The sequence below is a fragment of the Lepidochelys kempii genome, chromosome 4 (genome assembly GCF_965140285.1).
Source record: "Lepidochelys kempii isolate rLepKem1 chromosome 4, rLepKem1.hap1, whole genome shotgun sequence".
NCBI lineage: Eukaryota > Metazoa > Chordata > Testudines > Cheloniidae > Lepidochelys > Lepidochelys kempii.
Window position 1 is genome coordinate 89,696,278 of NC_136383.1, and position 27,464 is coordinate 89,723,741.

At 37.8% G+C, this 27,464-nt stretch overlaps 1 protein-coding gene across 18 annotated transcripts in view; it reads right to left on the minus strand.

The window, feature by feature from the left end:
- FIP1L1 (factor interacting with PAPOLA and CPSF1) overlaps window positions 1-27,464 on the minus strand; it is a 70,703-nt gene that overhangs the window by 6,914 nt on the left and 36,325 nt on the right. For 11 of the 18 annotated variants that reach the window (XM_073342037.1, XM_073342032.1, XM_073342048.1 and 8 more), the window contains 6 exons: window positions 27,171-27,264; window positions 25,893-26,046; window positions 19,747-19,773; window positions 19,140-19,194; window positions 15,852-15,898; window positions 7,787-8,006 (listed from right to left, as the gene is read on the minus strand). In XM_073342037.1, the coding sequence (XP_073198138.1) occupies window positions 7,787-8,006; window positions 15,852-15,898; window positions 19,140-19,194; window positions 19,747-19,773; window positions 25,893-26,046; window positions 27,171-27,264 (597 nt within the window). Of the gene's footprint in view, window positions 1-7,786; window positions 8,007-15,851; window positions 15,899-19,139; window positions 19,195-19,746; window positions 19,774-21,165; window positions 25,538-25,892; window positions 26,047-27,170; window positions 27,265-27,464 lie in introns of those variants that run through there. The other 7 variants (XM_073342049.1, XM_073342044.1, XM_073342045.1 and 4 more) reach the window with 3 other exon arrangements.

The following is a 27,464-nucleotide window of genomic DNA, read 5'->3' on the forward strand; positions in this document are numbered from 1 at the left end:
AGTCAGGCCTTCAGGTGAAGAATTTCCAGGTTGGGGTGGAGAATTGTGCCTGCATGCTGAGAGAGGTGTGGCTCTGGGTGAAGGGTTATAGGAGGACAGACTGCCATGCACAGGAGATAAGGGTACCATATCTGTCAGGGCCAGTTCGGAGCTATCAGAATGACTCTGCCCTGTTCTACTTGTATTTTGTGCAGTACCCTGAAAAGAAAGGGAAAGGGTGAAAAGGTACACAGAAGAGATGCGTTCCATGCAATAAGGTAGGTGTCTCCAAGGGATTGATGGCCAAGGCCCGCCCTCATGACAAAATGTGAGCATTTGGCATTGTCGGGTGTGGCGAACAGGTCTTGCTCGAAAACCCCCACTGGTTGAAAATCGGCTGCATCTCCTCATATCTTGTGAGGACTTCTCGCTTGGGGAGTCTGCTGTGGTGTTCTGGTGACCAAGTATGTACACGGCGAAGATATGGATACTGTGTCAGATACACCTGTTCCATAACCTTATGGCTTCAGTGCACAGAGTCTAAGACCTGGATCCCCCTTAACCTATTGATGTAAAACATGCAAGAGACATTTGTCCCTCAATACTCTGATGCGTGTGTTCTTGATTAATGGAAGAAAGCGGAGGCATGCACTGCATGCACTGCAGACTGCACGTAGCTCTAGAAGATTGATTGGGGCATAGATTCTGAAGGGACCATTCGCCCTGTATTGTGTGGTTCTGTAAATGTGCACCCCAACCAAGGAGGGAGCTGTCGTCAGGAGCAATTACAGAGGAGGCTGGAAAAAGGGGACTCCCCCCTGCAGACATTCTGGTGATTTGTCCACCATTCTTCTAATTACAGTTTGATCTTGAGTGGTACCAATAGCAATTTATTCAGGTTGTGTCTGTGCGGTAAGTAGATCGTTGGAAGCCAGTTCTGGAGGCTGTGCATAGGCAATCTAGAGTGTTTGACAATGAATGTAATTGCTGCCATATTACCTAGTAGTTGCCTGCGAGTTCTGGCAGAGATCTGTGGACTGGTTTGCACCTTGGAAATTAAACTGACAATTGAGTCGAATCTGTGAGTTGGAAGGAAGGCTTTGACCTCTATTGTGTCCAACTGTGCTCTGATACATTCCAGTTGTATTAGCGTCAGTACTGATTTTTGCGTGTTTGTTTCGAGGCCTAGACCGGAGGTTCATTGTCTCTCCTATGGCCTGGAGTGCATCATGTTGAAAGGAGGCCTTTATTAGGCAGTTGTTGAGATAAGGAAATATCATGACTCCTTATTGTTTGCAGAGGTGTATTCCCAGAGCTGCTAAAACCTTGGAAAAAATTCTGGGAGCCGTAGAGAGGCCAAAGGATAGTACCTTGTATTGATAATGGTCCAACTGTAGGGCAAATCTGAGAAACCGTCTGTCTAAAGGGTATATAGAGATGTGGAAATATGCATCTTGGAGATTGAGGGTTGAGAGCCAGTCCCTATGTTGCAAAGCTGGGATTATCAATTACTAATGCGACTATCTTGAAGCACTGGAGTTTGTTAACTTATTGAGGTACTTCAAATCGAGGATAGGTCTCCATCTGCTGTTTTTCTTTTTTATTATGAAGTAGTTGGAATAAAAGCCTTTCCCTCTGTGATGTAACGGGACTGGTTCTATGGCTCCCAGTTGCAGAAGGTGGCTTAATTCCTCCCATAAGAGATGGTTGTGAGAAAGGTGAAGACGGACGGAAAGGGGGATGGGTGTATGGGAGGGAGAGGAATGGAATTGAGTAACCCTTGTCTATAATTTCCAACCCCCACTTGTTGGAGGTGATTGTCTGCCATGCTGGGTAGAACGGGGTCAAATGGCTGCCAAACTGGTGAGATAATATGGATGGTTGCTGCATTTGATTCAGGGGGAGAGCTCTCAGGGTCTCGACGTAACTTTCAGAACTGCTGCTTGGAGGTGGAAGGATGAAGAGCAGTTGACTGAGCTGGGCCCTGCTTACGTTTAGGAGAGGGGTCTCTGGCATCTACGTTGTGTGTTGTAGTATCATTAGGGGCCAAAAAGTGGAGGACGAGAACTAGCAGTAGTTTGACATCTTCTTTGTTTTGGTGAATAAATGCTGAGGGAGCATAGTGTTGCCTTGAATTCTTCAGGGAATGAAGGGACTCATCAGTAAGCTTGGTGAAGAGTTTGGGGCCCCCAAACGGGCTATCCTCCAGTATGGTCTGAACTTCTTTGGGGAACCCCAACAGATGTAGCCACGATACGTGTCTCATGACCACAGCTGTGGCTATGGATTGGGCTGCAGTGTCGGGCGCACCCAGAGAGGCCAGTAGCACTGTCCGTCCCAACGGCTGTCCTTCAGTTATAAGCACCTGAAATTGCTCCTTCTTGTTGTCCAGGATATGTTGCAGTAAGTCAGTGAACTTAGAGTAGTTCAAATGGTTATATTTTATAGAAGCACCTCGTGATCCTGGACAGGAGTGTGGACCCGAAGAGATCTAGCCTCTTCCATTCTTTATTGCAGGGGCTGTCCGAGAATGACGTTTTCTCCCTCTCTCATTCACTGCATTAACTATGAGGGAATTAGGGGTTAGGTGGAAAAATAAAAAAAAACATCTTTTTTTTTTGGCAAGGATATATATATTTTTTGTCCACCCGCTTGCAGACTGGTGGCGTAGATGCAGCGGTCTCCCAGATTACCTTAACTAGGTGTAATAAGGCTTCGTTGACAGGAAGCGTGATTCTTGCCTATGTGAAGGCCTGTAAGATGTCTAACAACTTATGTTGTTGCTCACAGACTCTCATGGGATCTGTAGAGTGTCCGCTACACTTGTCTGTGTCGAAAGAGTTCTTGGAAGTGTCTGAAGTCATCCACAGTGGGAGGCGATGGCATGATTGCCTCATATAGAGAGAACAAGATGTTGGCCAGTGGTCTGCTTTCTTCCTCTCATTTCTCCTCTTGCTCCTCCAGAAATTCTAGCTTTGGCTCCAGGGACCTGGATACCGAGGAAGATGGAGAGCAGCTACATAAGGCCCTCCTGTGAGAGGATAGTTGAGTTAAGCATCATTGGCATCATGTGTTGAGATGTCCTAGAATGAGGCATCAGTGCAAAGCTTGTCAGTACCAGCAGACAGGGTGTAGCTTGCCGAATGTCCACCAGATGGTGTTGACAGCTTCATTGGTGCCGAGGGCCTCTGTGGTGCCGGTGGTTTCATCACTCAGAGCCATATGTTTCAGTATGGATGGTGGAGCCAACTTGGAGGTTTTCACATTACCCTTGTCAGTCTCACATGGTGTAATCCTTTCATGTGGTCCTGCCCTCTTGGGGTCTTTGGGCCTGCCAATAGTGCCAGTACCGGAGGTACTCATGTGACAGAACAGCTACATCTCAGTGAAGAAGACATGGCAGCCACAGATCTCACAGGGAGATGGGGTGGCTCCTTGGAGTGTGAACCCAGGACGCATTTTTTGTCTTCTGGACAGGAGAGAGCAAACTTTCTTAGCAGCGCGCGAGCAGTCGGGGTTGGCAGTTGAGGCGAATCAGTGCTGCAGAAAAGAGGTGTCAGGACAAGGATCTCAGGCGGGCCGTAATGTGTTCTCCATCATAATTAAACTTGAGTTTGAGGTCACAGTCTTTTCTGGCCTGTGCCTTTAAATTAAGGCAGCGGGAGCAACTGCTGATATATGTGCCCTTCTTCCAGGCACAAAATGCACCGGGAATCCCCATCGCTCATGGGAATGGCCTCATGGCAAGAGAGGCACCTCTTAAAGTCAGGGGATCTGGGCATAGTTCCGTGAGGGAAGAACTTCCCGATTGGGAAGGACTCTGGAATCTCTACTAGGAAATAACAGGGAGGAAAGACATTTTTTTTCCCAGGGAGAATAAGAGAGAGAAAAAAACTGCTAACAACTATCTAAAACGGAAACTTAAAACATCTAAAGGCACTACAACGAGCGACGAAGGGATCTGCTAGAGGCTCTGTCGCAGACCAAGGACAGTTGAGAAGGAACTGACGGATGCTGGGTCACACAGTGCTATATAGACACCCTTACAGTCTGTGATGGGGATGAGCCCAACAGAAACTGCTATTGAAGACCTCCACTCCCAGGCACACGTACACCAGCACACACAAAGTGAAGCACCTCTAGAGACACCACTCAACGAAGAATCTAATATTTAATCAGTGCCCTTTTTGACAGACAAATCCAAGTGCAATAGGATCCAGATAAGCTTCCTTTTGCTACCTCTTTTTAGGAGGTTGAAATTATTCAGGATGGTCTGCATGACATTCTCAGTCTAAAGCCACCTTGGCTATAGGTAAAAAACCAAAGAATTAAAACAGAGCAATAAAATGAGATTAAAAGAAGCTGTATGCCCAGCATATTTAGTCAAAACTCTGTAAAAGCTAATTCCAGATAAATACAATCCATGTTGTTGAAGTGAAAAAAGCAATATCCTAGATTTCTAGAACGGACTCCTCTCTGTACCAGTTTCTTTCTAGCCCTCTAAGCAGGCCACACGTCTGAGACTCAACCAACCAGGTACGTATCACCTTCCCTTCTCCCCAAGATCCAAGTCCTTTGTAATAGTTATCCTTTTTGTCATTAAAACTATGACAATCCATCAGGCACACAGCACTGGATTACATCAGCAATTCAACAATGAAATGGTTGATTAGGTGTGCCATTGGGAGGGGAGAGATGAGGAGAAGTGGAATAGTTTATTCTCTGTACAATAACTATTGTTACCTATATCTGCTTACTATCATCATTCCTGTCCATCTCTGGAGTTATTCAATTTTCTCTCACACAACCTAAAATTGTAAATGCTTTTTTATCTTGCTTGCACCTTAGTCACCCTAAAGTATAAAGGTGACTGGATCCTGGTATGTATAACAATTTTCTCTGGCTATACGTGTCAAATTGAATCTAGCTCACTGTGCACCTTTAGAGAGGCAGGGCTTATAATTTCTTATTACTCCCTTGTATCTTTATTCTGCTGTACCTCAAAAATGAACAACTGACAGGTAAACATGCGTCACACACCCCTTTTCAATAATTTGAAGTAGTTTTTTTTGCCCTGCAGAGTTGTGTAATATTGGACCTTAAAACGAGTCCCTGGTGCAGCAATGAACAAATACAGCCACCCTTGGGCAACGGATCAGCGGGTCTTCAGAGCAGGAGCAGAGATTCCATAACTTCGGACAAAAGGAACCAACATTTCTCTGCCTAGCAGGTAGCTTAAAGTAATAAACTATGTGTATTTGAAACTGCTCACATTCTGAATGTCAGAAATATTCCCAATGAGAGATGGATTAGTATATAGAGGGCAGTCAAAGGTGTATGACAAAACACAGAACTTTGTAATAATGTAATGTAATCATGACTCCACTATTTTATCACATAGTTGATACCACTGCATGTGCGCACACACAATATTTGAACATACATACACAATAAGTGTTAGTGTACACCCTGCCCCACATACACACACACACACTTTATGCCCACAATTTTCAAACATGGGTGCCTAAAGATCAACATCTGAATCCATATTTAGGCATCAAATCAGAAATGGGCATAATTTTAGAGGTTCTCAGAACCTACAACTGCTGTTCACTTCAATGACAGTTGAGGATGCTCAACATACCTGAAAATCCCACTTCTATTTAGGTACCTAACTTAAGGCATCCATATTTGAAAGTTTTATCATATATTTTGCTAAAACCCTTAAAACTGATTTAAACAGTAGAATTCATTCTTTATAAGATACCCTGCTAAGAATGAGTTCCAATACGGAGAGGAAGTCAATCAAGTATTTGCACTTTACATTGTTAGTGATAACTAACTTCAAAACTGTACCTCAGCACAAAGGAAACATGGTCCTTTCTCTGAAGAGATTAAAATCCAAGAAAGAAGGCACCATTTGAATGGTAGGGAGTGGGATGTAAGCAAAATATGCACAATTTTCATATACAGAGGGGGGTAGTAAGGGAAGAAGGTGGTAAGATGGTTGTGGGATCATTTAAAACCACATTAACTTGCACATTTCCAGTAACATGCACTCGGGTTATCTTACACTGGTAAGAAATGCAATAGAACACAGATTTTTCATTTGCAGGGCCAAATATAGAAGTGCATATAGCCTCATTTTAGTTTTCTCTGCACAAAACATGATGCCTACTCGCAGAAGTATTGTTTCTGGTAGTTTTAAACCGAGAGGAAAAAAGACACCAATGGTAAGTATTCTTTCCCTGAAATTTAATGAATCTTTGTGATGTGTGAAGTTCTCGTTCCCTTCTTCCTCCTCCCAGGTGTTTTTATTTTTGAAAAGTGAAACAAAACTGTAAATAAGCTTAAGAAACAACATTACCGTATGTGAATTATCTGTCCTTTTAAATCTTCTCCCACCTTCTCTGTTACTCCCAAATCTACTTTTTTCTAGTTAAGGGCCTCTTGGTTCCTTACATAGCAATGTGGCAGCAGCTTTGCTGCAGATGGTGGATAATTTAGTCACATTTAAAAAAAAAAAAAAATTGAGGCCTCCTCTTCCCCCTCCTTTACGGATATCTCTGGCAGCAACACAGAGACTTCTCTGGGCCTGGAAGTCATTAAGGTTCATTTCAAGCACCCTTGAATGACCAGCCTTCTTTCTGGCCTTCAATCAAGCTGCCTGAGAAACAGATGTTTAAATTGGACTTAAGTTCTTAAACACTGACTCAGTAATTTGTAACACAAAACACAGACACACTACAGGACCACAACATCACAATGTCAATGTCTGCACAAAATAAGAACTAAGTTTTCTTGCATCTAATTTAGATCTTTAACAATTCTCTGATGCCTGTAATGATTGATAAAGATGATAAAAAAACCCCATTTCTCTCAACTAAGGTAATACTAATTCCTGGTGTTCTGCTCAGGTTCAGCAACATAAAACAATTAAGATGAAAATTCCAAAATCAATTGAATAGCTAATGTGTATATCCTGTAAATATGAAACCGATCAAAACAATTAACTGAAGAGTTAAGGGACTAATCCTAAAATATTTTGCAACCACTAGAAAAGCATGAAATAAACTGCCTAAGCAAAATACGTTTATACTAACTTTGTAAGTCTATAGCCCTCAACTTATTTGTGTCACATCCAATTCAACATTAAATGCTCTGTTCTTGTGCACAAAAACATACAGAAGATAGCAGTAGTGTCTAAGTTTAATCACTTAAAAAATAAAAATTATTAAAGAGTTGAAATGTCAATAAAGGAGTTATCTGTCTGAAAACAAAAAGTTCTTGACCTTTTCGTGAAGCCTGAAGTTCACAAATAAATAGCTTGGACAGAACATTATTCATTTCCAACTACTCACAAAACCCACCAAACTAATCAACCCAGCTTTAGCAGGCAGTAATACCACTGTTTCAAATTAGAGTCAACTGTATGTGGACATTGCTCTCAGAAAAGAAGTAGAAATTCCAGTTGTAAAATAATAGAGAACCCACAGATTCCACAGTTGTTTTTGGAATTAATGAGGTCAAAGACTGCTTCTCTCCCTCATACACAAAGCTTAAATCACATTCGTAATGCCTGCAGTTCTATAAGTAGTTAGTACATAAAGTATATTTTTACACTTCTGTTTTACATTTGGAAATTTTTGCTAGTTTCCAACAGAAAACAAAGGGAGAAGAAAACCCACACCCTCTAGTTCCTTGAGACATACAGCTGCACACCAAGGGTTTTAAGTGTTGAAGCACACTACCTAATATGGACACAACACTTAAATACAGTATTATAGTTAACTATTTTATTACTAACCTGTTGAAAACACTTGGAGTTGGGCTGTGATCACGTTCCCTCTCTCTCTCTCTGGTACGTTCTCGTTCCCTATCACGATCCCGATCACGATCCCTCTCTCGGTCTCTCTCTCTCTCTCGTTCCCTATCTTTCTCTCTTCGTGCATAATAATCCCACTGTTTGCTTGTGTCCACAAGACTAGGCCACGAAGGAGCAGAACCTGCAAGGTGCGGAAAGGTGACTAAAGAAAAAAATGCTGGTATTAGCAAGAACAAAAGCTGGTAAAATATAATATGATTCGCTCTTGAAATGAGAGAGAGAGAGAGTTTTGTACATGTACAATTTTTCTTTCACAAGTCTATATATTACTTGAAACTAGGTACAGTATTTTATTACGATGGCAATCCAAGATCTCAGACACGCTTCTGTTGCATTTTAATTCTGAAGACGTACGGTTACCAGTGTACATTTTGTTTATTCAGATGTAGATTATGCAGAATGTCTAAATTCTACATCACTACAAATAAAACAGCCAAGCAAACACTTCCTAAGAAGGGTCAGATTTTTTTATGTGATTAGCTTAGTTTTACTTTTGCAAAACAAGCAAATAGGAAATAAAACAGCCAGAACAAACAGATCCTTTTAAATGTTGTGGCTCTGAAAGTATAATTAAAAAAGGGGGAGAAAAGAGTGTTTCCTACTTTGCTCAGTTTAATTATTTAAAAAAATCATTATGTAAGTTAAAAGGTGCACAAAATAAAAATAGTTGCAACTAAATGTACAATTTGACAGTTACATTCCATATTTTCTCTCAGGAGTTCATATTCCACAATAGTAAATGTGGAAGTCTCTTCTGTAAGTTAGCCTTGGGGAAGCTATTATAACTAGCTAAAGGAAATAATTCTATTGTTTATCTCATACAAACAATACCATTATAATAAACATTCACAAGAACCACTGTTACTACTAAAACATGTTACATTTTGAGAAAATTAAATACGTCCTTCAGTTTAAGACTCTTTGTAAAATACAATATACTTGTTTAGAGGAGAAAAATTTTAATCAGACTTCCTGATAAGAAAACATCCTCTTGCACTCAAGAATTTTCTGTAACCAGCAGTGGGATAGAAAGACTCTCCAGTATGTTCTGCTGCCAGGAAGACACCAAAATGACTAGAGACTAGGCTTAGTAGCCCAAAGATAATGCTCAAAGGGGCAACTGGAGTGCCTCATTCTACCCAACAGTGACTGCTTTATTTTACTGAGACACAGCACTCTCTAGTGGACTTAGGGTCTCAAAGTTAGGGATTCCTGAGTGCTGATATCTGCCTTGCGACCAACTCACTGCGTGGCCTTAGGTAAATCAGTTTAACAGCAGTGAGTTACCACTTTTCTCCATCTGTAAAATAGAATAATACTTATCTAACTCATGTGTTGTTATGAGGGCAAGTTAACAACTGTACAGAGCTTTCAAAAATATGAAGTGTTATATAGTGCACAAAGAGGCACCACTAATGGGTTCTGATAAGAGTCATGTTTGGTCTTCTTTGTTTAAGATGCCCGTGAATGTTCCTGCAGCAGCGTGCTTGAGCAGAAGTATAAAATACTGGGTTCACCAAGGGCTCCATAAACTAATACAAACGATCCTTTACAGAGGGGAGAGAAACTTCAGCATTAAAATACTATTTCCAGTGACAACCCACATAATGCATAACAGCAGCAGCAATACAGTGCTTTACATCTACAAAATGCTGAACAAACATTAGTTAATGTTTGAGTTTAGGAATATAGGGAAAATGAGGAGTTAAAAAAAAAAAATCCTAGAACAACAGTGTTTTGTTTATTATGCTGCCAAAACTGAAATTCTTCTATGTAAGGAAAGCAACCAGAAATAGAAAAACACAAAAAAACCAAACAACTTTAAGGACTGCTAATTTCCTTAACTTGCCATGATTTCAACAAGGTATGTATGGTCTTCAGGGATTGAATACACTGGATGATAGAGACTATTCTAATTTAAAAATATGAAATTATATTTACTTAATTCTATTGGTTACATTAAATGTAAGTTGCGAAACACAAACAGTAATGGTTTTTACTTATTATGGAATCTACATCCATGCTGATTCTGTCTGGTCCCTCCTACGCCGTAACTACAGTAATCTCCATATCCTGCCAGACAAATACACCAGAAAATTTATCTGACATAAGCAAAATATGTCATTTGCATCGCAGTGACCTAACGTGACCCAGTGCTCTGGCTTTATATAGCTCTGATTGCAGCTATTTGGATTTTATCTATAAGAGTTCTCAACATGCAAGAAATTAAAAAATAGAATTGCTTTCAAACATAATCAAGACTTGTATTTTGTGTCTTCTACTAGGAACAAATCTCAATATTTTGTTACCTCTTGATGGATTCGTACTAAACTTCACACTGAAATTGCGCTACTGATCATTTCTAGATTGGGAGAGAGGCACACCAAATAAGTTTGGTGATGGTGATTTCAGGTACAGGAAACTTTCAATTTATTCAATACATCTGGAGTCATTAACTCTGCTTTGGAGAACAGTTTCATACAAATAAGACTATACTGTGTCATGTACAACAGCAAAACATTAGCTGATCTTATTTGTGTTGTAGAAAAAGCTGTTTTTAGAATTGTTTTTTGCAATACTTGTACTAAATTTGTGATTCCATTTTAAACATTAGTCTGGGAAGAGTATCAGTACTCACAGACCTATGAATAAAAACCACCTCAAAACCCACAGTTAGGGGGAAGATCAGGGGCGCCAGATTAGAAATTCTGATCATGTCTACCTCATTTTTCCTTGAAGACCCTATGGACAACTGGAGACCTAACAGCATTATGACAGGGAAATTAAGTGATTTTAAACTGTTTAAAATTTTGTTTTTTGTTAATACTTATACAACTGCAACTTCCAAGAGAAAAGATGTGTTTGTTAAGGATTCAAACAACTCTGGCCCTTTCCATTAAGAACTAAGAGAGCTCACAATCCATATTTCAGACTTCTAGCAAAGGCTGAGAAGGCTAGACAACATTCCTGACATTCTAAGATAAAACACCAGCAGGAAAACAAAATCAAAAATAAAAAGCCCTTTATAACATTAATTTATAAAATAGATCTAGCAAGCATTTTTTATACATTATGAAGCAAAAAAACAGTCAATTTTTTGTGCTTTGAAGTCCCCTTTAAACATCTTCCTTTAAAATCTCCTTCATAAAATTCAATCTAAAAAATCTAGTATTTTCAAGCAACATTAATGAAGTTGATTATAGTAGGCCAACTTCTGCCATGCATTCAAAAACGTTCTTAAGGAGTAAAAATAGATATTTAGTTGGTAACGATTTAAGACAGAATCACCAAATCAAATTTAAGACAAAAGTGATATTTCTCCCATCTGAGTCCGCTAAGGTGTTTGCAATGACTGCTCCACAGTTGTGTATTATGGCAGTAATTTCTGAGTTGTGATCCCCAGATTAGATTATTTCAATACCCTTTTGGGAAGCTAGGGCCAACGCAGTATATAGCAGCATCCTACTTTATAATGTCACCCACAGGGAACATTTTGTTCTCTGAAAACTGCAAACTTCCGAATTGCACCTGAGTGCAAATGCAAGATATGATCTATAAAGCGCCGCATGGTTTTTGTCCATCTTAATCTCTCCTTATACACTACTGTAACAATTGAGATCAGGTGGGAACCTCTTGCTAACAGTCCCTACACATGAACATATGCAGGTAAGTAACAGAAGGTCTATGTGGCAGAAACTCGCTCTCCACATTTGCCTAACAAAGTCAAAGTCTACTGACCTTCAAGTTGCAGTGGGGGAGGTTTAGGTTGGATATTAGGAAAAACTTTTTCACTAGGAGGGTGGTGAAACACTGGAATGCGTTGCCTAGGGAGGTGGTGGAATCTCCTTCCTTAGAAGTTTTTAAGGTCAGGCTTGACAAAGCCCTGGCTGGGATGATTTAATTGGGTATGGGTCCTGCTTTTGAGCAGGGGGTTGGACTAGATGACCTCCTGAGGTCCCTTCCAACCCTGATATTCTATGATTCTATGAATGATTAAAAGCCATCTATTACCAAGCTTTCATCAGAGAGAGTTTGTTATGAAATACATACTGTATCGAAGGCAAATATATTCATTAAGAAAGCAGCTTATTTTTTCAATACTGTAGATATCCCCAGTGAAAACTGATGGCACATTTTAGACATTTAGTAAATAAAAATTTTATGTGCACTAAAAACCAGGAACTAAACCTAAAAGAATTATTAAAATGTACATAAAGAAATTGACTTAATAAATTATGAATTAATACTTAAACTTGAGTGCCTTTACTAAATGGGGTCAAGAACTAAGCCTCTCATTTTCTCTCAAGTTACAGCAATTCCGACAGACAGAAATAGAGAGAAGCCATCCACTTAAAACTTGTATCGTATTTTGATAATTGTAAAGTATTTTGCTTTTTAGAAAAGAAGTTGTGAGGCTTGAAAAATCATGTTCTGGATTTTCATGTTTTAAGGAGCCAATACATTCCTACTCTCTGACATAAAACGTGATGCTCAAAAGTTAGGGTTTCAAACTTGTTGCCGGCACCTGAGCCAGCTATGCGCTCAGAGGGGACAAAAAAAGGAGAGGAAGCACCCCATGTTCCTCTCTAGTTAACTTTTCCAACTGACTTAATGAGCAACATTCATAGGTTTCAGGAGGGAGCCATTTACAGCTTGCCTTCACTGGAGAGAGATTCACCACAATGGATCATGTTTGAGAGAATAAGAGAAGAGAATGGGAAAAAAATCGAGACACTATATTATTTAATGTACAAAAGACAGTTTAAAAAAATAAATACTCACATACATGCATTAATTAGATCACATCTGTCTTCTATTACAGAAGTCAATTTGACAAACATCTGTGATCAGTTACTAGAAAATAAAATTTTGGTATGCCCATTCACAACTAAATGTCCCTTCAACCTTCCATTTTTTTTTCTCACTTGCTGCTTGGTCCTCACAACCACATATATGTACTGCTCCTGCTTTTACTTTGCCCATGAGACAGGAAAATATTTATTGCGAGGATAATCATCTCTGTGACACTTTTTTTTTTTTTTTTTTTTTGAGTCAATCTCAGTATGACATTAGTATCAACCCTGAAGGCCAATCACAGCCTTCTAAAGTAGAAAGTGCTGAGCTGGTTCTACCACTACCTAGAGCAACAATAAAGATGGGCTGGAAATAGCTTAGCCCTTGTAACCAAAAAAATTCCCCAAAGTGAAATAAAGACTGCAACTGAAAGTAAAGCTCCAGCCCAAGAGCAAAAAAGCAAACTAAAGTGGATGGATGATTTTTTTTTCTTTATAGGCAGTGTATTTAGTAACATCTATAATTAATGTTCAGCACTTTCCATGGTAAGACTCTTTTCCATTTGCTTACAACTTTGCAAAACTTTAATATTTGAGTTCAAATTTTCCATGCTCGGTGTCTGCCTTAGACTGAATTTTTGGGGGAAATTTCCGGAAGTATGGTTCATCTATTTCTGAGAATAAAGTTATAGACAAATAGGGTGTTTTGCCCATATTCAAAAATTCTTCCATTTCACTAAGATGCTCCAAGCACTAGGAAGCATTAAGAAGATGCTCTGGAGCAAGGACTTAAACTTTGGTAGGGAGATTGCCCTGAGGTCAGGGACATGTCTTTTGCCACTCCTATGAAAATCCACCCTAATTTGAGCAAGTTATGAGCCTCTAAAAATTTCAGTTTGCAAATGCTCAGTAGAGATTCATTAGGAATTTGGCAGGTAAATTTTCTGAAGACGTAGTCTGTACTAAGCATACTCTGTGCCAGGTCTGCAGGGTCTGAGCAGCACTTTCTTTGAAATTGCTGCTTTCAGCACCCAGGAGGCCCTGTGACACAGTAATTGAAAGCAGGGACAACTGGAATGGGGGAGCAAAAGAAGAGACAGTCATGGAAAAGACAGAGTGGGAATGCAGGGACCGAAATGAGAAGCAGAGAGCAGAGATGGTGACCAGCAATGTGTGCATCTTATCTCACTCTAGTGGCTGGCTCACAGAGCACAACCACCTACTACTGTTATAATTTACTCTTAGTTCAAGTGGCAGATACTGTGCATCTTAAGTTTCTAATCCTGAAGATCAATCATTTGGGTATTAATATGATTACACAGGATGGAATTGTTGGTTTTTCAGTTTGCTTTTTTAAAAATCGAGGAAATTTTTTTAAAAACCACAAAGAATACATTGATAAATGTTTGCAAACTCAAAGACTCAGAAGTTAGAAATGACAGAGTTAAGGTTATCCATGTAACATTAGTAAGATTTACATTAATTATTTGCAGGGTACATAAAAATGTCTTTTTAATTTAAATTAAATACAGTTTTATTTTTTAAATAAACCTACTTCAGTTTAAATTTCAAATTGACAACCTATGTTGAGGAGGCCTAACCTTATTATAATCACTTCAATAAGCTATTAAATAATTTAAATTAAATACAAAAAATTAATATTAAGCAGTACATGTTTGTTGCCAAGTTTTAAAGGCAAACCACTGGACTGGTGGACGTTACTGGCTAAGCACCTATAACCAAAGTCTGCCGAAGTGCTAGACCAGCTTTTGACACCAATTGCCTCCCTTTTGCAGGTGCAGAAAAAAAATATGTCATTTCAGTTTATTCACTTAACTCAGTTAAGTTACTCATTCAAAGTTATTAAACCAATTTGGAGTTTAAAAAGGAGAGCTCATCTTCCTCTTCCAATCTACGAATAAAAACTAAGTGTGAGAGGCTGAGATCTACTAGTTCTAAAGCCTTTATGGACATGGTGACGTAGAAACAATCATCTTAAATAACTAACTATAGACAATACTTCCTTTCTTTAATAAATCAGTTAGCTTTAAAAGCAAAACATGTTTTGATACATTTGGGAATTTTTCTTATGTTTCCAGCACTTACAGTAGTTTTATTTAATAAAAAAGAACATGCTGTTGTGCATTTTTAATTGAATTTGAATTACCATCCAAACAGAACTTGAAACAAATCACAAGTAAAAAAATTAATCCTCATCTAATAAATAAGAAATGCATTATTCAGAATTTTCTAACGTAAAAATTAAGAAACTGAATAAATGTAAATTAAGTTATATAAACTGCTTAAGTAAAAGTGTAGAGATATAGTGTATCCTCCTGGTTAGCAAAAAAAAAAAAAAAAGAGTATCAAACTTAGTATAAAGACTGTACTGAGTTTCAAGTGAACATGTTTTAATGGTTACCAACCAATGAGAATCAATCTTTCTTTAGGAAAAGAATGAAAGTACAAATGCAAAACACAATTAAAACACATGGTTTAAATCAAGGATTCCTGCTTGCTGATTTAAATCATGATTACAATCTGTGATTTAAATCAATCCACCTTACCTTTTCAAAATAGTAAATGAAAAACTTGCTCTAGAAAGGGCAAACACACACACACACAAAATGGGAGTGTTGGAGTGTACCAGATTATCTAGTGCCCCACAGCACACACACATACCGAGAAAGTACTGAACTACCCAACTACTTGCCTTCTGTTGCCATCTGCAAGTTTACAGCATGCTGCAGGAAAAATAGCTTAACAAAAAAAGTTTGCATCTTTCCAATCACTGTTACAGATTTTGTTGGGTACAGTTTTGAAGGTACATGAAGAAAAAATTATGTCTGTCCACCTGCTAGTGATACACACTGAATTCTATTTGTGTTTGCATGGTTTTTAAAAAACAAACACATTAGCACTGAAGCAGAATGGAAGGGTGCCCATCATAGAAATGTCAATTTAGAGGACAGAAAAATGAATGAACAGGTAAGCAGGTATTTACCAGTAGTTGCTAATATGAGGTGTTAGGTATTCAGTCATGATAATAATCATTTTGATCTTTTGCACCATCTTATTTTGATTAGTGGATAGATTCTTGTTTACATTTAAACTGAAACAATGTAGCTATAGCTATTTTAAACAATTTTTAACAAAGCTTAAGTAAAATCCTCAAAGCTGATAACCATACTCACACGGAAATGCACGAGCAGAGCGGCTGTCATAGCCAGAGGAATGTCCACTGTTGAAAGGTAAATATACAAGTCAGGTTCCTGCAAATCAGGTTCTCTCTCTCTTGCTCGCCTGAGCATTTTTTATATATATATAAATATATATACATGTGTATATATATATGTATATATATAGAGAGAGAGAACCTGATTTTATTCTTCACAATTCTTAGAAGTATGTGACTAAAACAGTATATCTTTAAAGGGGATTACATTTAAATAATATGCCCTCCATCGTAAGCCTTCCTACTATAAAAAACAATTTAATCATCAATTGCACTGAACAAACACAGATGTCTAATATATAAATATTTTAATACTGATGTAGCAAGGAAGATTCATATTCTCCCTTAACGTTCCTAATTTTTTTAAACATTTCTTCCCAAAAATGTCTGAATATGTTTTATATTATATATAAACTATTCTGTCTTGTCCTCACTGGATTTTCTATTTCAATATGTTGCTTATATTCCAAAAACAGTTACAAATACTGGCAGAGAAATCATACTGCATGCCCAATTGCTTGGCAACAAGCAAATCTGTGAATGAAAGCTTCCTTATATCCTTCCTGTTAAATAAGTAGGTATGGAAGTGAATCTAATTTTTTCAAACACATATGCATATAAAAGCAGGTGGGCTTCAAATGGATTGTTCTATAAATATTCTTCTAAATCAACTTCATATTTTCTAGAGCTACTTCTTTCAATGGTAGCCAACTTAAATAGGTAAAATATAGAGGTTGAAAAGGATGATGTGCACATTGGGCTTAAATTCAATTTTCTATAACCTTTGATAAGTTTTATCGCTTCCTAGATAGCTTGAATTAATCATGTACACCTTATTTAACACATTTACTTAAGTGCTACTTTTGTTCTTGAAGACAGCCTCACACTATAAAAAGACTTTTGGATCAGTATGGTTTTAAAAATAGATTAATGAAAGCCTTATGCAATGTCTCAACATTTTAGGGTATTTGTCAGAGCTGGAGATGCAAGGTTTTAATATAAACTAGATAAAGAATTTTACAAGTTATACTATATTGAGGAACCTATACAATTTATTCTCATAAGTAAAAATAGCCATAAAAAACACAATGACCCAAAGAAACAAAGTCAAGCTAGCATATACTTCATGCCTTTTCAACATTCTCTGTATTGCTATGTCTTCTTTACTGGCAAAAGCTTAAGAAAAGTACTTCCTGTATATTTTATTTCCTTCAAATTTTAACATTCCAGTTGGTGGGAATGTAAATCTTTGGGTTGTGCATGACCTATGTTAAAAATAATTCTTTCAGCTGTTTCACTGAGAAGCTTTATCATCTCCATACTGTGGAGATGGGTCTCGAAATCTCGCAAAGGGACTCTCTGATGTCAAAAATGTGCCTTTTACCGTCTCTGTGAAATTCCACATAAATTTTGCCAAATTATAAACCACTGTAAATCTCATTTTGCACATGCTCACTAGAGGTTTGTTAGAGGCTGACAGTGGATAATAGCCTACTGATATTACCAGTTACCCCATAAATTCAAATGGTAGAGGTCTGCCCTATGAAACTAAAGGTTCTGATAGTGCTGCTGACCTATGTGAAGATTAATACGGTTCTATAGGATAGAATTTCTGTGGGTTTTTTTTTCATTTAAAAAAAATAAATTTAGGATATTACATACAAAAACAACTGTATTATAAGAATCTTACGGTTGCAAAGGCAAGTACGCAGAAGGAAGGAAATGCCAGAGTTGAGGTAGTCTGTGCAACTTTAATTTGGCTCCCTTGAGCATATGCATTATGAAATCAATAGGAGTTAGGTGCCTATGCACTTTTGAGAATCCCACTAGGTTCATTCCTGCATCTTGGCTAGATATCTTTAAAAATCTGGCCCACCATCTTTAATCACATGACTGCATACTATTTTTTCCACAGGACCCTTAATTATTCAGCATACAAGATGTTCAGGACCATCTTAACACTATGAGCACTCCAGGGGCAAAGCTGCAGCTCGGGGGCTGTAGCACCATAGCGCAGATACTTCCTACAGCAATGGAAGGGGTTCTTCCATCACAATAGGTAATCCAACTCCCTGAGTGGTGGTCGTTAGGTCAACAGAAAAATTCTTCCAATAACCTAGGTGCATCTACATTGGGAGTTAAGTAGGCTTAACTATGCAGTACAGGAGGTTTGAATTTTTCATATCCTTGTACACCTGGCTAGGCTGACCTATCTTTTAAGTGTAAACCAGGTCTGAATTAGTGTGTTGTGATTTAGGATGCTGCAGGCAGGACTTGATTTGTTGCAAAGCAGGAAGGTGTGTAGTAAATAAGGTTGGGGACTACAGGAAGAGAAAGGATGGTCTTGTGGTTTAAACATTTGAAATGCCTCCCTGGAGAAATGGATTCTATCCCTCCCTCTCTCACAAAATTCCTAAGTGATGCTGGGAAAGTAATTTAAACCAACTTTTCACAAGTGGCCACTGTGCACATTTCATTATCTAGGGACCCATCTTGAGACATTTTGGGCCTGATTTGCAGAAGTGATAAATACTCACAACTGCAACTGGAGTCAATGGGGCCTGAGTTTTGAACAACAAGTGCTACAAAAATGTTAAGTGTTTAACTTGAGATGTCTAGGGCCTGATTTTTTTTTAAATTCCCAGTATTTGTGGACATGACAATTTTGGCCTTAATATCTCTCTCTCTCAGATCCTCCTCTACAACATGGGGATAATTTTACATCTTACCTTATGGGACGTTGTGAAGCACTCTGATACTATGGCTATCAGTATCAACAGTTGCACAGACAACCTGATTTGCAGAATTTCCTAGGCTTTGAGTGCTTGACTTTGCAACCTTAACTTTTTTTTGTGCGTAATGTATATGCTGTTCCAGAGAAACACAGTAAGATTAAGTTAGATAATCCACTGAATAATCTGAGAATCTCTGAATAATCAGCACCCTAACTAATGCAAGAGCTGCTCTGTTCTTAAATCTTGCATCAATATAATGGGATAGATCTACAGGATGACAGATAGCAAAATACTTTATACACAAACAATGTTAGCTGTATTACAGCCTTTTGAAAATTTAGATGACAGTAACTCTTGGGAAAAACCAAGACAGAAAATGATGACAAAAGCAGAATTTTTTTCTATATAAGGAACATAAAAGTTATTATGCTTACTGTAAGGATTTGTTTTTTTTAAAAAAGCCCCATGTTGCAAAGGATGAAAATTAATAAATGATTTCAAACAAAATTTACCTTTCTATTGTTGGTATAAGAGAAGGTGGCGGACCTCCAGGTGGGGGAGGAAAACCTGAAATATTTAAATTGGAAAACATAAAAAATTGGGTTAGGTATACAATGGCAAACTAATTCCAGAGAAGCTGAGCTGAAGCAAAGAATGACCATCTACACAGTTAACGATTATGTAAGACTGCACAATACACAACTACTTAACGAAAATCAGGGTCAAGTCCTAAATATGTGTCTTAATTTCATCTGTCATCAGTTTCAAAACATTTACTTTAACTATTTTCTATTGTGCTGCAACTCTTGAGAGGTTATCAAGAATGCTTTGCACCAGCAACAAGTCTCTCACTAATTTTAATGAGCCTTGGAGGGGAGGGGGGGAGGAAGGAGTGTAGTTCTTAGGGAAGTGGCAGGTTGGTCCCATAATCAGGAACATTAAAACTGTTCCATCTCTACCTTGCATAAAATCAACCAGGCCTACATCTACACATATAGTTTTATGTTTATGAACTTTATCTTGCTATGAACAAGCAGATGTAGGGAACTGCGTGTTGCACATTCAAATTTAAGTTTCACATTTCTTAACAATGCTTCAGAAAATATCTAAATAAGTTACCTGGTGGTGGCACAGTTATTGGTATACCTAAGACATAAAAATATATGATACATACTAAGTCAATTTTAGCAATAACTTGTGTTCTTTATCAGCAGAACTAATTCAAGTTATGTTATCAATACAAAGAACAAAAGTATCTAATTTCCCTGTCCTTAGAGTAAGAATCATGGCAGTCTCAGTGTTATCAACGCTTCATTTTATCTCACGTCTCATGATATTTGAGCTTTTATTTAAAACTTCAGCTCCTGAGAATTGTTTTCAATTAATACAACAAAAACCCAAGTCAGTTTCAAGATTTCAAAGTTGCAAATACTACCTTGAAAATGTGACCCAAGCACACCCAAAACATTCAAAAACCAGAAAGCAAATAAAAAATTCCCCAAACTGTTTTTTTGTTGTTGTGTTGTCATTTTGTTTAGTGGGTTTTTAATGTGTCAGAAAAGGAACTTTTGGAAGCAAAGCTGAATTACATAAAATAAATGCCCTTCAAACTCTAAACTAGCCACAGGTACAATTGGGTTTAATAGAATATGTATCACAATACTTCACCAAGTACACGTACCTATTTTAGGCTCTGATCCAAAACCCACTGAAGTCAATGAAAAGACTGACCAATCCTGCATCTTAGTGCCCAATCCTGCAAACACTTATGAACATGCATAACTTTATGTACAAGAGTAGTCCCACTGAGTTTTAAAAGACAAGTTTTTGCAGGATCAGAAGCTAAAGTACTAAGATCAAAATTTTCAAACTTGGGTGCCTAAAGTTCAACACCTAAATGAGAGCACACATCCCACTAATTCATTTCAATGCAAATCTTTTCACTGATTTAAATTGGAATTATGGATGCTCACCACACCTCAAAGTAAAGATACTTTGCTTAGATGTCTAAATATGGATTTAAGTGTCTTACTTTTAGGCATCCAAATTTGAAAACTTTTGCCAGAGGATCTGTGCAGATTGTATTAATGATCTTTTTCAGTTCTATACACAGGTAAAATAATATGTTTAAGGTTTTGTTTAAAGCAATATTTCCTGTCTAAAATTATAACTACAGATAATATAAGATTTTCTGTTTGAATGGTGACAATTTGTTAATATTTACAGAAAGTTCCTTGAATTATCAAATCATATCAGCTTTAAACGTTCGACTCCAATATGAAAGCATCTGCTAATAATTTATTTTTCACAAGACTCCAGATATGTATATCTTCTAGAACGCCATAAAGGACATTTTTAAAATATAAAAATCTAAAGAAATCAGGGGTAATTTGAAGCAAGCATATTCCATTTAGACATATTTCAGTAACTGCACCAAGAAATTATTCAAATAACCAAATATATTTGAGTATTTATTTTGATATAAAATCGCTAGCAAGTTTGTCCCTTCCTTCTCCTTTGTGTATGGGTGAAACAATACAAAAACCCCACCTGGCATTAGCACTGAAGATGTAAAAGCACAAGAGCCATGAAAATGAAAAAATAAACCCCCCCAAGTAATATTAATGGGCCACAATGTACTCTAAAAGGGCATTTACATTAATGGAACAAATGACAATTCAAAATAGGTCACATGGCAGACTTAACAGCAACATAAGGGTCAACGTGGACAACAGTGATTCCACTAGGAAAGCCAGCATCTGTGGAGCCTGACAAGACTCAAATCTCTCCCTCATATTATTCAGAAAGAGTGGTTGGAAAGGTGCTTTCATCAGCTTTGTGAGGACTACTTTAATATGCACACCAAACAAAGTTCAGACCAATCACGGAGTCCATTCTCAGACTCTCTCATGACTTTCACTAAAATACTACACATCTATAGGTAAGAAACCTTCACCTTGCAGAGGTCAGCGTTAAGGTTTTGCTTTGGGCAAGATCGACAGAAACGAGATGTATATATTTGAGTGGTTCTGTTCTAGAATTGAAAGTGAATATACTGTGGAGCAGTGGAGTCTGAGCATATTATGGCATGAAACGGAAATATAGCTGTGTCAGCCACATTCTGCTGGCACTGCAGCCTGTACTGTCTTACCAAATTTCCCAATGACTTATGCATGATGGCAGGGTGTTTAATATACAAGCTGAGATAAAGTACTGGATAAGACTTATATTAACTGGTGATGTGCTTGCTTTTTAATGCCTGAATTGACATGTAATGCATTTAAACAACCTTACTTCTAAGGCAATTAAATTGTTTATTTTGTAAAATATAGCTGTTCAAAACCAAGAAATTTAAAAACTAATTTTCCACCTGAAATGGGAATCAGGAGATGGCAAGATCAAAAAACCTAGTGGCTTTGGAGCTAGAGGTAACAGAACTTCTGAACTCAAGCAACTCCTTGACATCTGGACTAAGGGGATTACAGGACCCTGGCAATTCCAGAAATCCATTAGTTCCAGAGATAAAAGCTGTCAAGATCTGCTAATGCAACTAGTAGATCTTATAAACTGTGCTGTCTGTTCTACCTTCTGGCTGTGGGGTTTCTACACCCACCCTTATTAATAATCTAGGAAATCTGATAGAAAAAAAGTTAGCTGGCATTAATGTGATGGTTGAGAGATCAAGCACCAAGAGAGTCAGAAAATACTTCACATGACGGGCAAGTGGGCAATATTAACTTAGTTAAGTTGAATACAGAGTATTTTCTATTCCTCTTTTCTTGGAGAATTGTTAACATGTTGCACTTTATCAACATACACCATTAAATATACCGAAAATGCAACATCTTAGAGATGTTACTCAAGCAATACTTTTAGAATTCCAACTTAAATGACTGACATTTCAAATTTAACACTGCATGAAAGTTGTTTTTTTGCATGTAATTTTCCCTACTGTACTAAAACAGTGTAATTTGTCAAGTTTCAGGATAAAATAAGTTTTTCTCCCCTATAGGTAATGTTACATTTTATTTAACTATGAAAATCATCAGTCAACACCTTCTACAAAATGAGTCCTTTCAACAATTTGTACAATCTCAAGAAAATATACATAAATATAAAGCACTATACTTGAGCCCAGGTAAAACTAAGACTTTCATTTTAAGATATGTACTCTACAGAGACATGTGTACAAAGATCAAAATTAGACCTAGTCGTGCTAATTTTTATATCTAGAGACCAATATTACTTATAGTAATTGTCTCAATACTGAAATTTATTTCCAAAGTTGGAAAAGTTAACAAAAAGTAAGTTAGGCTCACTAACAGGTCTTTATATTAAATCATCACATTTCAGATTCTTCAACCTCAAGCCTTTAACACTAGGAAAGGATTATTTGTTATGTCACTTTAAATAATGGATTGGAATCTATTTGGTGTTAGCATAGCAGTTCTTCTTTATTTCAAGGTAGCAAACACCAAGTGAAAAGATCTAGACCAGCAGTTCTCAAACTGTGGTCGGGACCCCAAAGCGGGTCGCGACCCTGTTTTAATGGAGCTTGTTGAGGTCCAGGGCCAAAACTGAAGCCCAGGCCCCCCTGCTCCAGGGCCGCAGCCTGAGGATTTCAGCCGTGGGAGTCAGGGCTCGAGTTACAGGCCCCATGCCTGGGGTTGAAGCCCTCGGGCTTCAGCTTTGCCCTCCCTGCTGCCCAGGGCAGTGGGGCTTAGGCTTTGGCCCTCCAACCCAGGGTGGCAGGGCTCAGGTTTAGGCCCCCCTCCAGGGGCCGTGTAGTAATTTTTGTCGTCAGAAGGGGGTCACTGTGCAACGAAGTTTGAGAACCCCGATCTAGACAGAAAGTTATCTCCTACCTTACCTTCCATAGTATAAGTGTCAAAAATGTGTAACATAATAACAGGAAAATCAGGTAATTAGCATGAGGGACACACTAGTCCCTTATCTCTGATAAACAATGTTTAAAAAGATACTTTTAGGACAAAATGGTTAGCCAATGATTTCTTTTTGAGAGAGGATAGCACTGAAGCATGGATTCATTCCTTGCAATGCTGGACTTGACCTGAAGGCTAGTCTGAAAAGATGACCTAATCTACTTTCAGCACTTTATTTTGGGACCCTGCCTTTAACCACCCCACACAGTCCAAGTGTGTAGAATCTTCACAAAATGTTACAGCTTTCACTAAAGGGGAGCAGGGCCACAATGTGCTGTCACTAAGATTCCGTGACACCCTTAAAATTATGTGGCATGCTTGAATGAGACTATAACAATGTAAAAATATTTTTGTAACATCATAAATGTATAAATGGCATCTTTTTAAAATGCAATATTAAAAAATAAAAAGGTAATAAGCTTTAAAACTATCACAATAGCACCTAAATATATTTCCTCCCAGATCTCAATTATCCTACCAAATTAAAAAACCACACCTTTTACCACAGCCAATTAGAGTGACTTTTCTAGGAGTATTTCATTGGTTTCCAGGTTCAGCTTTCCAAACAACACAAGTACTTTTTCCTGAAAAGGCATTTGCGTCACAAGAGAATAAGTGAATACAGTACAAGAGACAGAACTTCAAAGCAGGATCCTTTTTCAAAGGAGCTTCTGGAGGATGTTTTATATTTGGAGTACTTAAATTTCCTGGCAAGTAGTCCCAGTTAATATGAGGTAACAACAGTAGATTTTTTCCCCACTGAACCTAGGAGGGATGGCAGATTCTATTTTAGTAAAAGCTTTGAAGATAAAGAGCTGGCACCAGCACAATTAAAGCACAGGACTGGAGGAGCCAAAGCCACAGCTCTTAATGGTTATTTTCAAATTACTCGAAGCACGGAAGGATGTTGAAGGAGACTTTTTGAACAAGTGCATGTTATAAACCTGTCTGTAAAACGTAAGACTAAAGCCAAACCTGCTTGACAGATCTGCAACACGTGTGCATATTTCATTAAATGCCTATTCTCGACATGTGAAAGGCGTTATAAAAACATTACAGTACACCTACGTAACATTAACATCTCACTCAGCTGGGAAAAAAGGGAGATCAGCCTAACTTTTATAGTATGCAACTCTGATTCTTTCCACCATTATAAAGAAGATAATTATTTTCAAACTCCTTCCAATGAGTTGTACATATTATTTAATGAAAAGGTCACTTTAAAGTTGAAAGTTTGATTAGCTCCGTTTTAAAAAAAAAAAACATTACTTCTACAAAAGCTCCAGAGCAGTAGCATTCTCTCATCAAATTAATATTTCTACATTTTATTTTTACCTATAATTTCACACACACATACACACGGAAAGTGGCAGGGGAATGATTTTATTTTTAACTTTTTCTCCTCTATCTCCCCTAGGTTGCACCATTTCCTAGATGCAGGCCATTGAGAAGGACTTTGTTTTCCAGGCATAGGGAGCTTACAATCCTAAAGGTCACCAGCAGCAGCGGCACTGGCATCCTCTTCCAAGAGAGGGAACCAGACCATGAAAAAGCCAAAAACTACTGCAGAAAGGAAGGGTGCTACATCTACAGCAGGTATCCCCATCCAGTTCATGTGTGGAGAAGATTAGAAGGGAGGATTCTAGAAGAGCACCAGACGGCAGGGAAAACTATTAAGCAAAGGAGTGGCTGTGTGGGATCTCCGCAAGGCCATGGAAGGGAAGGGAAACTGCTCGGCAGTGGAGACGGTAAAGAGCAATGGGGAGGCTAATTAAAAAATGTGTGCGCTTCTCTGGCTCCACGATGAATCAGGCTCTCTCCCCATGAGTAGTATACCTTTCCAATCTTAATGAGCTCCCACTCAGCTGCTCCTCTGCTCAAGAACTTCCTGACCTGGCCCCACTGCACTTTTAGTATTATCCCCTCCAGTCCTTTTGCCATCCACAGCTCCTCTTTAAAACATACCTCTGCAATATTAACAATAGCAAAATATTAATCATAAAAGCATCTGACTTAAAAGGGCACTTTCAAGGATGGAAAACTCAAAATTTGATAATCTCCCTGTTTTAGCTATTTCTATAGTATCCAGGTCTGTCTTTTATAAGTACTGAGGATGTAAAACCAGATTTCAGTCTCAGCCTTCCCAGTTTAATTCTGAATGGGGGAAGAGAGGGAGCAGGAATGTTCCGAAAAATCTCTCTTAGGATTTCAAATACAAGTAATTTAGGATCTAACACATTTAAAAAAAATCATTTCAAACATCACATTCCTGTTTCAATCATTCTATAAAATGATTGAAACAATCATTCATACTGTATTTACCTGGTGGGGGAATCAGAGGAGGAGCAGTACTGACAGTTGGGGGGGGTGGGAGGAAAGGAGGGGGTGGAAGGTGGGTAGGTGGAGCTCCTGGAGGGAAAAATGGAGGTGGCTTGGTAAAACTGTCTACATCAGCACTGGATCTTTCTGAAAGAACCTGTAAGACATGAAACCTACAGTTACAATGGTTATGTAGAGACAGAGAAGAAAATTATATTTTCCAACCTTTCTAGTTCTTTCCAGGGAAGGAACATACATGCATACAAAATACCTTCTTAAATATCTATGTAAGGAATATACATTTTGCAAAAAAAAACAAAAAAAACCACACCCAACCACCTTTCTATGAACCAAACTAAATATTAAAAACAAAACAGGAACATTTTGAATTCCTAGATTAAAAAAAAAAACTACATGAAGCTGGAGTTACGGTTGAGGCTACATATCAGTAATTTAAGAGTAAAAAACATTACAAGAAAATTGTAATTATTACATTCAGAGTTAGGATTTCTTTTAAAATAACCTGAACATGTGAAAGCATAGGAATACAGCTAGAGCACCCAAAAAACCTTAATTCTGCCATATAGTGATGCCATGAGGGAAAAACTAGACTAAAAACCCTGATTACTTTCAAAAATCAATTTAATTTAATCAGGGACCACAAACACTAACATTTCTTATTACATAGTGAGAGTTAGTGGAACAGTGACACAAAAATTTATTTAAATGTCTCCCTTCATTACAAGCCATTTATGCCTTAAATCAGATTTTTATTTCTTAAATTGCATATTAAGAAAACTCTCCTCACTTCTTTTTAACATCAGTGTCATTTGGGGGGCAGGCATGCATGGCAGATGACTACTTTCAATATAACATTCAATATAACATGCCATAAAATTGACATTTATATTTATAATATATGTGTGTGTTTCCAGACACACACGCATACATACACCACCACCCCCGTACAGGCCCGATTAAGTCAACGTAGCAGCCTGGAGTGTAAGTCAGCAAAGAAGTTGGACCACTGCTGCTTTTTACTAGAAAATACATTACAATGTTTTCTTTTGAACTACATCAATTTGGATTTCACAGAGAAAAAAGTTTCTTGGAGTTAAATTCAACACATTAATTTTAAATGATATTTGTTCCTTTTCCTTGGTTGTTCATATTATCATTCATCCATGAAGTTTAGAATTATTTATTCAGATGATAAGGTGAAAGAAAAAAAAGCCCCTCTTTGGTCAGTGACAGAACTTGTGAAAATCTGAAATACGAAACCTGTATGTTGCTATTTTCATTGGCTCGCCGCCTTCCTTCCACTCTGCTGATAGTGATGGTCTGTCCAATCACATCTATTGTACCAGACAATCTCCTGCAACACAGGACAGAATGGAATAACCAAAAAGTACTAAAGGACTTTTACAAAGCTTAGAACAAGCAAATTAAACAGCCAAGGCAAATAATATATGAATCAATTAAAGTCCGTAAGCTCCTTCCTCTGTACAAAAGCTATTTACAAGTCGCATAAGGTTTCTGCAGAATGCTAGATGCTAAAAACATGTTTCATTTATT